Below are 13,132 nucleotides of genomic sequence, written 5' to 3' on the forward strand. Positions count from 1 at the left end.
ATGGCGGCGGGCGGGCGGCCGCTCAGCCTGTGGCAGCAGCTGTGCGCAGGTGGGCGCCGCGGCCGCGCCTCGCAGCCGGGCCTGCCCGCTGTGTTACGGTGTCCTGCTGGGCGGCCACACCGGCAGCGGCTCGGTTCGGTTCAGCTCCGCAGCCCCGCGGCCGCTCCGTGGTGGCAGGGACAGGGGCAGGCTCCCTGAGGCCGGCCCCGAGCTCTGCTGAGGGGCAGGGCAGCAGAGCCTGCCCCGGGCAGGCAGCCTCTGGCCTCAGGAAGCCCTGCTGCTAAATTCTGTCCAACCTAAAAAAAAGCCTTTTTTGCTAAATTTTCTCCTGCCCCACAAAGCCCTTTCTGGCAGCTGAGAGCAAGTTCAAATGTGTTTTTACTCAGGATCATTAACGTTATTTTGATGGCCAGCATCTTTCAGAAATGTAATCTTGGTGCCTGCTTCTGTCCTGTGCTGCCTGTAGGGCCAGAAGTATTAGTGCAGGCCTGAGGAAGCAATAACAACATTGCCTCTGTTTGGCGAGGCAGTAATCTGCTCCACAAATGAATCCAGTGCTGTGCTTTGTGGTGGCAAGGGAGTTAGATTACTGCCTTGGGAAAGCAAGAGAGGCGACAGGATTATTGCTATTATCATTGGTATTCAGCAAAGGCAAAACTCACATTATTACAACCTGATTCTAATAATAGTCTTGGTCTTTTTCCCAAACCTGAGGTGACTGAAAATGTTGAGGAGCTGAGACTCCACCTCTGTTGTTCTGTGGTGTCCAAATGATGTTTTCTTCCTTAGTGCTTTGCAAAGCCTTAGAGTAGGTATTTCACGTAAAAATGGCCATTTGTTATGTAGTAATAAAATCTCTTTTCTAATGTGACTCCGCTGAGGCATCTGCACTACCTACAGAAGTGATGATGCCAGTAAATCTCATAATTAAAATGGTGGAGTGGTAAACCTGCTGCTTTGCCTGTAAGAGTCTTCTGTCTTCTGTTTTTGTGTAATCTGTATGTGGTGGCTTTTTTTTTTTTAATTTTTTTTTTTTTTCTTTTCATATCAGGTCCATTGGCCTTCTCTGTTCTTTTTCTTACCCTGATTCACTCTAACGTAAGTGGATCATGTACTGCTTTTGCATTGTTTTTTGCAAGTGGAGAGAATAGAACTTAGCAATGTCCTGGGCATTTCATTGCTTATAGATGAAGTTGAAAAGCAGTACTATATACTAGTAAAACCGATGATTAATGCCATGAAAGCATATGCATTTTACTTTCATTAAAATATCCTAAATTATTATTTTGGTCAAAATTATTTTTTCCAATAGAGGGTTATTTTATCACTTAGAACCTTGAACTTGAATTAAAGCCAAGGCAAGAGGCTTTAAAGTTCTCCCTTGTTTAAACACTTTAGATTCCCTATTAAAAAAATACTGATGTTTATTGTTTCAAACTAGCATAAATATCTCTAGAAAGTAATACTTACTTAGAATAAAAATAAGTGTTTTTAAAGTCTCTTGGATAAATGCTGTGCTTCTTTTTACTCAGAGTATGAAGCAGAACAGCCTCTGTGTCCAGATACTCCTGAATCAAAACGACAATCTGTGAGTATAGTTCTATTAAAAATGTTCATAGGGCCTCCTATTTTAAATAACTAAATGGGAAAATTAGGTACCCGCAGAGTAGTCTTATTCATAAAATGAAAACAAAACTACATTTTGTAAACAACTTTTGTGAATTAACAAATGCAATATTCCAAATCATTGCTTTTATTTAAAGCAGCTTGGGTACTGCTGCCCTAAAATTAGATTACCAGCTGTGTTTGGTTTGTACGGCTCACTGTCTTCGTGCTACGACTGTCTGCTTTGCAGGCAGGAGTCAGAAGTATGCAAGGATCTCTTTCTGGTGGTGTCGCAAGCAGACTGAGTTGTGAGATATGCAAAAGAGGAGTAAGCACAGCGAAGGAGTTAATGCCCCACTTTCACATACATAATAGGGCACTTAGATGTGGACACTGTACCCAGCAGAATTAAACTTGATCACACTTGGTTGAGGTCTAATTTTGACCAAGTAAAATCAGTCTAGGAAAACTTGGTTGGCAGACAGAAGCAGTATGTAATTTAAGAAGGACAAACCCATTTATCTCTTTGTCCCCAGCATTTCTATGAGCAGGAAAATTAATTATTTTGAGCATCACATATCATTTAAACTAGCTATCTTTTAGATGCTTTATCTTATTACACTGCATTTAGTTTATTTTGTTATTTTAAAAATCAAGACCTTGTAGTTAAACTTGTCTGACACTTGGTAGGTTTAGACCTTTATATAATGTATCCTCTTTCCCTAAGTGAAACGAACTTCATCACAGGACATTATTAAATTGGAATGGTGAACTCTGTTTGGGACATGTATTAGTCTGGGCATAATTTATTGATGTATTTGCACATTTAATGTCAAAATGTAATAGTATATCTTTTTATGTTTATGTGTACTTTTTTAATTTCCAAAAGGATCATTTTATGAACTTTGTATATGGTAATGTATGTAATATGGCAGTCATTGACATGCAGAGTATAATAAGCTTGGTGGCCCGATGACATAGTTTTCACAACACGTTTTCATACCAAATGAATGCCAGTGCATTCATGAGTATAATAGGAGGTATCTGAATTTCTGTGACAGTTATAGTTCACTGTCTATAAGAGTACTCTTCTGGCTCACTGTAACAGTCCGTGTGTTCCTAAAAACAGAAGTAAAATGGTGAACTATCTTTTCTCATGGTGTCTATAATTGGTTCTGCATGGGGAAACTTAAGATTTGGATTTGCATCTGCTCTGAATTTGTCTGCTTGTGCTTTGTTTAAAAAGAAAGTTTATTTTCTTTAAAAGGTGCATGTCATGACTTCTGAACAATATAGAAACAAATATTTAAGCATCTGAATGGAAAAATAGTTATTCAGAAAACATTACCAATTTTAATTTTCAAAAAATTACTATTTTATACAATGGATAAATTATTTTTTAAACTGTGATACCTCAACAACTTCTTTTAAAAACATTCATGTACCTTCTGTTAGGTTTGGATGTTTTTTATTGAAATGGAAACTACAAAAAAAGTGATTTTTTTTAAGTATGCAGAAAATACTGAAATAACTTAATATTTGGTTTAGAAATTAGAACTTTTTTTTTTTTTTTTTTAACTGAATGACCTTATATAGTTCTTCCTGTTGAATTGGTTCTGTTTTTTACAGTTTGATTGTGGTATTTTTATAGGTTACATTTATCTTGCATTTTTCTTGAACAGGTGTCTTTGGAAGCAGGAATGCTGCAGCCATTATGTATGGGACAATTTTACTCAGCCCCTGCAGCTGATACTGTTGTCCAACAGTTGCTTCCCAGTCCCGAGGCAGCCCCCCTTCCAGAACCACCTGATCCAAAAATGTGTAAGTAGGAGTGCATCATCTTGAACTCTGCTGTGAATATTTTTCTTGCATTTGACAAGGATTTGTCATTTGTTGTGCTGAAAGTGGTAACAGCTACAAAACCTTTTCTGAAATGGAATTGCACTGGGCTGTATGCAGGGAGCCGGCTTGAGCTCTTTGTCAGTGGAAGAAAACCCAAATGAGATGGTACACATTTGAAATCTGTAACAGTGTCTAGCTGTTAAGGTAGTTCTACTCTCTTCTGATAAACTGACTTTTTATTTGGCCACTTAAATGAGTGAAAGACAAACGTTTCTGCCTCTAAATTAATAATGAAAAACTAGCATCAATAGACTAAACAGGTAATTAATTCTGAAAACTGCTTTCAAAATATCTTTGCCCAATTGATTACAAACCAGACATAACTGATTTGAGTGGAAACAACTCTAAAGTTTCGTTCTTCCATTTTTAACAATTTCTATATATATTTTTATCAAATTATGAAGTAGTGATGTTACTTTTATTATGCATTTTAGCCCTACATTTGTCTTTTTTTTTCCTTCACCTTTTTCCATCACTTTCTCATTCTGTTTCATCTCTTCCATTCATTCTTGCCCATTAGGAATTCCTGTTGCTACGCAGAAGCAGTGTTACCCTCAGGTTTTGTATATGTAGTGTCCTTCCAATTGTGAACATTTTCTCGCAGTATATGAACCAATTAAAAATATGAAGTAGAGAAAGAAATTCAGTGTTTCGTGTATTGCCAGAAGAGGAAACTTGCATGACTTAATCTTTACTGCACACACTAAAACCTGAGTACTTACTAAATGGCAGGCGGTCTGGCTATAAATTGAGGACAATGCTTAGGCCAGTAAGCCAACTCTGCCTCTCTGAGATCCTAGCAGGTTCTATTTTGTTTCTGAGAGGATGGCTCATACTGCTTTCTACAGGGTCATGCTCTCTGTTCCCTCAGGCCCAGTAAACTTCAGTTCCTCACCTGTGGTGTTTTCATTTTAAGGGACAGATTTAAACCAGTTTATAAGTTGACGGTGAAAGGTCTTGTTAGGGAAGATGGGAATGTGGGGAAAAGCTGAGAAAGAAACATAGCCTGAGTCTCTTGGGAAGTGTTTAACTATTAGCCTGCATGTCGCACATGCACAATAGCACTGCTGATTTTTGTTTTGTTTTGTTTTGGTTGTTTTTGTGATGCCAGCTGTAGCTGCCTTCTTTTGCATGGAACTCAGTGATGCCAATGTGCATGAGCACTTAGGAAACATGGCAAGTAGACCTCGGTGTAAGAGCAGTGCAGTCATATGAGAGATGCCAACCTAGACAGACCTTTCACTGTGGCAAAATTGGGTATATGGAGAAATGTTCAAATTTCTGAAGGATCTGGGTAGGAAGTAGTTATGAGAAAGAAGTCACAGCACCACTAAAATACAACCTTTTTTCCCTCTGTCTAGAAAGTGAATTTTACAACCAACTGTATTACTGCAGATTGCAAAGGGCATGAGTAGAGATACCCAGAGAGGTTTACATGTAGCTGTAATGGCACTGAGTTTAGCATAGGCTCATTTACTTTTCTTCCTGTCGGGGTAAATTAGTCTGCATTGCTCCTCATTTTCTATGCTAAGCTGCTTCTGACATCTGAGTTTACTCATTTAAAACTAGTCTGACATCTCTGAGGCATGCTGTAGTTTGAAGTGTTAATGTACCTTTGGTTTGAAATTTGCTCAAGTTTATGTGTTTTTGGCTGAAGGAAAGGGAAGACAGATCTGTGGCTGTATCTAAACTGAAAGAATCTGTGCTTAGTTCAAGCTGCAATGGTATTGATAAAATGACTGATACTTGATTTATGCTATCTGATGTTTGTCTTTTTGTGATATCCGAGTGCTTCCCTGTAAGTGAAAGCTGTGCTGTTTTGCTCAGGTTCTCCTCGAGAATACTTAGAGTATTACATCTTTCCAGTGCTCTTACCCGGACTGGCTGAACTTCTACATCAAGCAAAGAAGGAAAAGTGTTTTGAGGTTAGTTCTTAGTTTTCAGTTCAGATCAATGTCAGGAAGTCACAGCCTTTTATTTCACAGTCTGTATTTCTTTATTTAGTCTTTTACAAGAAAACCGATGACAATAATATGAAATAACATATCAAGAGTTGTTTCGGATCTTGCTAGCCTGGAATGTTCTTTTGTCTGGTAATTTAGAACACATTGCATACTCACCACACTTGGTCATTATGCATCTAATTCTCCTTAAATATTCAGTTACATCTAGCATAAGTAGTGTGATAATCCAGACAAACAGGCTTCCTTTCAGACTTGTACATGTCACTCATATGAGAGTGATGTAAAGAACTTGAATTTTACTTAACTGAGTAATGAAATGAACTCTGTTATTTTTTCTGGTCTAACATCCTAAGATAGGTGTACTTTCTATTTTAGCTTTATAATTCCATATAAACTCTATTTAAGTGGAAAGCAGAGCATCATTAATGAGCTTATACGAATTGTACTTACAAAAAAATCGTAATCTTCTGTATGTATTTACAAATTTGTTTGTGTGTGTGTGTAAACATATCTAGAGACATTCTTAATTGTATGTTGGGAATGTGTAAAAATACATGAGAACTGATACAAGATAAAGCTCACTGTATCAGCATAGCTTAACTCAGTGATAGATTAGGAACTGGTAGTTGTGGGGTTTGCATCATTTCAACTATTTTCTCTAACTGGAAGTATTTTTTTTTTCTATTTGTTTCCTACTTTCTGTTTGTCATGAACACTTTTAATTGTAAGGCTTTGCTCCTCTATGTTTTTATGCCTGCAACTGAATCTCTTCTTACTTGCTTCATAATATAAAGAGCAATTAACATAATTGACAATGAAAGTATCTTCCTTTTTGTACATGATGCATATCTGAGGAAAACAGTCTGTGCTGTTTGGGTTATAGATCAAAATGAAAGCTATGTGAGGATGATTTTGTGTGGGTTACTAATCATCTTAGGTCTCAGTCTACCTCCGCTCCAACCACTGGCATATTCCTGTTACAGGCTTATATATATATGGCAATAGACATCATGGAAAAATTACTTGTAAAAATTACATATGTACAGTTTGACACTGACTTACATGTGCTTGGCACAGCAAAAAAGTCACAAGTTCACTTACCAAAATTCACTTAACCGTGCTTGAATGAACACCTCAAACTTGCATTTCAAATCCAATTCTATATTTTTAATAAAAGTATGTTATTTCCATTTTTGCTTAGCCTTCACAAGATTTGTGTCTATAACTGATTGGTTTATAGATGATTGTATATCTATTTATAATTTGTGATAGTACAGGTGAAATAGGAAAGCGGTTCACCTACATGCCATTATGACATGACATCTCTGTACATTATTCCTGCCATCACACTTATGTTATCTGGCCTAGAACAGATTTGATTGAACATATATATTATTCATCACACTTTTAATGAAATTTATATTGATTTTATTTTATTATTTTTTTTTAAGGAAGCAGATCTCCTTTAACAAAAAGGGAAGTCTTAAAGCTGGCTTAAAATACTGTCCTAAAGAGATCTTATGAATTTTGGAAAGTAATAAACTTAATACACTTAATACAAAGTTTGAGAATTCTTAGAAATACTTCAGTTTTCAAACTCAGCACAAATTTGTCTGTACTTTGTCTGTTTTTAATCGGAGATATTTTGCAGAGGTTCAGTGGTCTATAGGTTAGAAAGTATCTGTTCTCAAAATAGATTTTTGTACATTTCTGTGTTGCTTTATGGTAAACTAAGAAAAGAAAGCAAATGTGAAGTTTCTGATATCTAGATGCTTCATAAAAAATAGCACAGTTTATCAAAAAGACACTGACTGATTTTTGTTTTAATTTGGAGAAATGTCCTGCTCTCGGTGAAGGAAGTTTAGGAAAGCAAGTTTATGTCCGATGATCATTTTCAGCCATGACATCATTTCCTCCTCCTTTTGAACAATAACTAGTAAAACAATAGCTCTTGATGCTTACCATATAACTCAATACTTGTGTTCTTTTCCATTACTGTCCAGGTATTTGTACTTAGACACTCTTTTTCCTTATCTGACTTAAATGGGTAATTTCTAAGTATACTGTTATTTCATAATAAGTGTGTTGTTCTATATGAATTTGAAGAAAAGACCATGCCATACCTTGCATTAAAATGGAACAGATTTTTAGGATCAACAGCAGAGCCCTTAGACACCCTGGAGAAAGTTAAGGACAGGGAGAGGGGTTCTTGTGATAAACACAGCAGAAAATATCTATGAAAATAGGAAGAGAGCAACGAGTAGAAAGAATCATGGAATTAATGAGACAACAGCAGAGGTAAATGATGAATTGTGATTAAGGTAACTGATATCATAAAGGATGAGATCAGAATACTGTATTTGAATTTTGGCTAGACAAAAGTCATTAAAGACCCTTTACAAAGGGCAGCTCCAATAGAATAAACCAGTGGAAGATAAATGGAAGGAACAGTGGAAGAAAGGGAGGGACAGTAGAAATGACTGCGGTCAGTGTGGCACAGGGCTGGAGGAAGAGAGAGAATTCTGAGGGAGAATGAAGAATGTTTTTTATGAGAGGAACTAAAGGCCTTCATGTTTTGAAGGTGAATGAAGAAGAATGAGAAAGGAATGAGAAACGAAGTAGCAGAGCTGTTTAGAAATTGAAACTGGGGTAAGGCAGATTGCATCAGGGGACCAGCTGAGGAATTCAAGGAAGAGATCAGAACAGAGATACCCATGCCTGGGAAAGAAGAATTATAGAATCAGAAGAGAAAGTCGGGAAAGGAAAAGGAAAGGGTTATGCTGAAAATAGTCATTTGTGTAGGAAAGAAATCTTTCAAGATCTTATTTGGAAAGTGACCTAGCAACTTAAACATTTAATTTAAAATAGGCTTTTTTTTTTTTTTTTTTCTTACCATGTCGTGCAAAAATCTAGAAAAACTATCAGCTTCCAGATATATTTGCAGACTTCAAACTAACGTCAATATGAGAACGGTCAGCAGAAGCTTCATTTTTAAGTTAGGAGTGAAAGAGACCTATTAGGTTGTCCAGTGTATTCCCATGCTGAATTGTGTGTTTTTTGTTTTTTGTTTTTTTTTTTTTTCCTACCATAATTTCTCCTTTGCTTTATCCTATCTGCTGTCAAATGTCTCTGGGGGAAAGACTATTTTCTTAAATCTCTGCTCTCATGAGACTTAAGTAATGCATTCATTTTTCAAAATTAAAACTGATCGATGTTTAACATTTTTATTATCATAACTTTGATGTTTCATTCTGGTTGGCAATTGCAGAAAGAGGTTGCTGTAGCAGACTCTGTAATCATAGAATCATTTAGGTTGGAAAAGACCTATAAGATCATCTAGTCCAACCTTTAACCTATCATATGGAATATGTTTTATTTTACAGTATGTTAGATCAGGGATAGTAAATGGAAGAAGATCTTTTGATAACTTTTCAATCTCCTGATCCTTGATCACCAATGTTTCTGTATGATTATTACAAAGCAAGTCATACTTAAGCTGAAAAATGAAAAATGAATTCTAATTATAATTAGTTCACAAAGACATCTGCAGGTTAACAATGCACATTGTGCAGATATTTCCTGTGTTTATCCTGATTCACGTAGCATAGGAGGAATGTGTCAAAGACAGGTCAATTTATATCATTTTTTCCTTCTATAAATGTTCACTGCTGTGCAACTAAAGATTTAATTGACTGACAAAGTGAACTGTTTCCTGGCAAAAAAATAACAAAAGAAAAAATGTTCAGATCGAATTCTTCCCTGATAAGCTCACTGAATCTGACAAGAATAAAATGAATTTGTTTCCTTTGATAACTGTTTTGACAACACTGCTCTGATTGCTGCAAATTTATTGCAAAGGAAAAACAATTTGCTTAAAACAGATTAAATTACAACTGCTAGATTAAATTGAATTTTGTTGTCAAAGTATAGAGTTTATTCTCTGAAAGAATTCACTGAGTAATTGGACCCAGTTTAGTACTGTAATTGAGAATAGCTGTATGAGAATGATCAGACACTGTTGTTTTCAGCTTCTGTTCAAGTAAAAAATGTAAATTTATCATCTAAAATAAGCTGTAGAAATCTTTCCAGTGAAGGTGTTGGTCTCTTAAAGCTTAGGTGCTTGGCTTCTAGGAACAGTGCCTGGTATTATCCTGACAAGTGTGAAAATTCATTAGGGAGATGTGTGTTTCTACACAGCCAAGCACTGTAATGGAGCTCTGTATGAACCCTGAAGGTTTTTTTTTTTGTCATGAAAGAGATCATAAAGACACATGGGGTGCAGGACTGATAGCTGTGTTGTCATGTTCAAAGCAGTTTTCTTTCTTTTCTGTGGATGCCCAAGTGTATGTCTACCTATGATAAGATTCACCTTGGAAAGTAGATGCATTCTGGGGAATTATCTAGGGCTGCCAAACAGTCTAACTGTATTCCTCGCTATTGTCATCCCCTAGTTACGTGACTACCCCATGTCCTTCACCATGCAGTCAGCACCTTGTGTAATGTTTCGCATCCACTCACCTGTGGCTGGAATTTAACAGTGACCATCAATTTATGCCATGTGCTAGTATCCCAAACCATGAAGCTATATAGAGCACTTCTTTTCTGCCTCTGTTTACATCTCCCAGATTTTTTTACTTCATACTCATGCAGCACAGGGAGTGACATGTATGATGAAGGTAATACATAGAGTCAAGTCATCCTTCATGCATTAAATCTCTGATTACGTAGTTATTCTACTTTTCTTAGCAAGTGGTAGTATTTCCATCATTTCTTACATTTATTCAAAGCTCCAACCTCTTTCATGCTATCTAGCAGTATCACAAATGCATTTGACCAGGTTGAATTGTTTTCCTAAAAAGTAATAATTGCAGTTGAGTCCCCCATCTGAAAGGGTAAGGGTTACCTTCTGGGTAGGGATAACCTTTCTCTTTGCTAAACGGCTTTATTTTGATAAAGCACTCAATGCCTCTCTTCAGCAGGGGCTAAGTATTCACTGTCAGGTTGTGTATGTCCATAACACATCTTGTGTAAGAGTGGTCTGGAAGAAACTAGATAAATTCTGTTATTCTGACCAGCAGTCTAGGTTGTGTTTTCTGTATCGTGGCTACTCTGGTTTCTGAAATGCTGAATAAGCACCTGTAGTCATTTGTACACTTAATCTGCAAGGATGTAGTGCAGAGAGGAAACCTCTAAGAAAAGAAAGGCTATAATCAATTCTGTATTGATCAAAATTCATGCTTTGAATTTTGAACTCAAGAAGTATTTTATAGCATGTAGTGCAGTCCAGATAAATAGGGCCTGGCTGCATGACTCGCTAAGGATACCTAACTGCAAAGCATTTTGCCAAATTCCCCTTAGTGGTGAAGATATCTCCGAAGTGGGAACAAAGGGCACAATCATTTTGCTCCAAGACTCCAGAATTTGAATTTTTTTTGCCTGATTGCAATGTGTACAGTGTCTGTGATTGTTGTTGCATGTGCTTGATTTGTGCCTTCTTTTCCGGACTACCCAGTGGATGATTTTGTCTGAGCAGCCATACAATACGCTGGGGGGGTGTCTAAGTATGCACAATGCGTTCAAGCTGGTTCCATGCAAGAGGAAACAATATTCATCGGTGTTCTTTCTAAGCCTTGGAATCTTATTAAGTATTTTAAGTATGATAACAGAGCTTTGAACAGAATGGCAAGTAATTTACAACAGATTTTCATATATGAGTTCTGTTAATTTCTTTGCAATGAGATTGCCACTAAGAAAGATTGCCCTTCAGAGATATTTGTTATAGCTATACTGCAGCAAATATCAAGATAGTATATGTAAAATTTTCTCACTCATTTTTTAACTTGGCTTGAAAGCATTCCACAAAAGGTCTAAAATTTTGGCTGAGCCACTGGCTGTTGGCAGTAGCAATATTAAAGTAGACAGAGTAATGTACTGTATATTTTATTTAATAAAAGCAGTCAATTTAGCTTCTGTTCCTCTCCACTAGTAAAAACATGTGACCAATCCAAAGATAATAAATAATTTGAAACTATCTTCTGTCTTTAGAGGAAAAGGACGAAATTTATTGCCTGTGATTTCCTAACAGAGTGGTTATACAAGTAAGTTGATCATGGCTTTTACTTTTAATTATGCCCAGTGATTCAAATACATTAATTTACAAATTGAATAGCTGCAATTTAAACTAAGTTGTTTTCTATTTTTTTTTTTCATTATCAGCCACAACCCAAAGAGGAAAGATGAGTCATTCACAGAATTCTTTTCCATTCCTTTTGTTAACAACTGGCTAAAGAACCAGTAAGTTATTGCAGTACTCAGAGTAACCTTTTATCTTTTTATTCTTTTCCTTCAGTTATTACAAAAAAGTAATAGAGCTTCAATGCATTATAATTTTCCCCTCTGAATGCCCATTATTGTGTGCAGCAGAGAACTATGTGATGCTTTCTAACTTTGCCATGCATTAGTTGCAAGGTATTTTGTACCGGCATTGTTCTCAGATAAATTGGTTTAGAATTCTTAAACATTTTAATTGTTGCAGAGTGTGGGACATTTGAATAGCCTGGTAGTATTATGAATATATTTCTCTTAAGGAACAAAGCAATGTTTTCAGTGTTGCTGTGGAAATATTTGAGGATACGTAGTCTAGAAATTCTTTCCCTAGCTGTAAGTAGCAGTTTTGAAAATACCTGTAATAATCCTTGGCATTAGAATGCATTTATGCTGATATTTATGACTTTGCATTTGAGAAATGAACATTTCTTTTGGCAGTCTCAGTCTTAGGTTCCTCATTATTACTGTAGAACCAAGCGACACATCAGTTTTGAGAAAATGTTACTGTCCTTGAGGTTACAGTTTGTTTTCAATCTAGCTGTTGTATGAGAAAAGAGAAGTAATACGCTACAGTGAGAGAATAAAAAAAAAAAAAATGAAGGTTAGATTTGGAAGAACTTTTCTGTTAGAAAACTTAATTGGAGACTAGATTGGTGGTTGGTTAAAACTTAGAGATGAGCATCTTTGCAGGCATGTTTGTTTTGTTATGCTACTTACGTGGAAATTGAGCTTTCTTGAACTTCTGTCATGTGAAATTTAGAGTAAAATCCTTTGGAGAAGCTTTAAGCTTTGAGTCAGAGTAAAGCTCATTGGCATTTACTGGTCTTTGGAGACAAATTGGTGATTAAGACACAGTTACTTTGGCTGTCTTAGAGGTAGTCATGTAGTTAAAGCTGTGTAGGAAGCTTCTGAGCTTCTTTCTGTGATGACCCAGTTCATCTCAACTCTGTTACGTTCAGGTACCTGCTGCTACATCGTACTGCCCAGCCAGTGTTGTTCAAACCTACCATTGATGGGACTCTTGTAATAGTTTCATTCTCTAAATCACTTGGCCTTGCCAACAAAATTCCTGTTTAATGCAGTAGGGTTGTCCTACTCAATTCTTATGCATACTGAGGAGCCATTGGACAGTAAGGCAATTCTGATACCATCGAATTGTGAGGGTGGACATCTGTACCTAAGATAACAAAGATCAGTTTTACAAACATTTCCTCTTGGAAGTAAAGGTGACCTAAGTTGTTCCCTGCTCTCTCCTGTTCTTCAGCATGCTTCTAGCCAGCCTAATATCACCCTGTTGGGGAAGATGCTTGGTTATTCTGATCAGGGACTTCCCC

The 13,132-nt window shown here is 36.6% G+C and overlaps 1 protein-coding gene across 1 annotated transcript in view; it reads left to right on the top strand.

The window, feature by feature from the left end:
- IQCK (IQ motif containing K) overlaps window positions 1–13,132 on the top strand; it is a gene marked incomplete at both ends in the record, with an annotated part of 28,713 nt that continues 15,581 nt past the window's right edge. Inside the window, 6 exons of the mRNA XM_084296161.1 lie at window positions 1–49; window positions 1,533–1,588; window positions 3,288–3,426; window positions 5,335–5,432; window positions 11,517–11,569; window positions 11,688–11,765. Of these exons, the coding sequence (XP_084152287.1) occupies window positions 1–49; window positions 1,533–1,588; window positions 3,288–3,426; window positions 5,335–5,432; window positions 11,517–11,569; window positions 11,688–11,765 (473 nt within the window). The remainder of the gene's footprint in view (window positions 50–1,532; window positions 1,589–3,287; window positions 3,427–5,334; window positions 5,433–11,516; window positions 11,570–11,687; window positions 11,766–13,132) is intronic.

This window comes from Netta rufina, assembly GCF_964035555.1.
Source record: "Netta rufina genome assembly, chromosome: 15".
Classification (NCBI taxonomy): domain Eukaryota; kingdom Metazoa; phylum Chordata; class Aves; order Anseriformes; family Anatidae; genus Netta; species Netta rufina.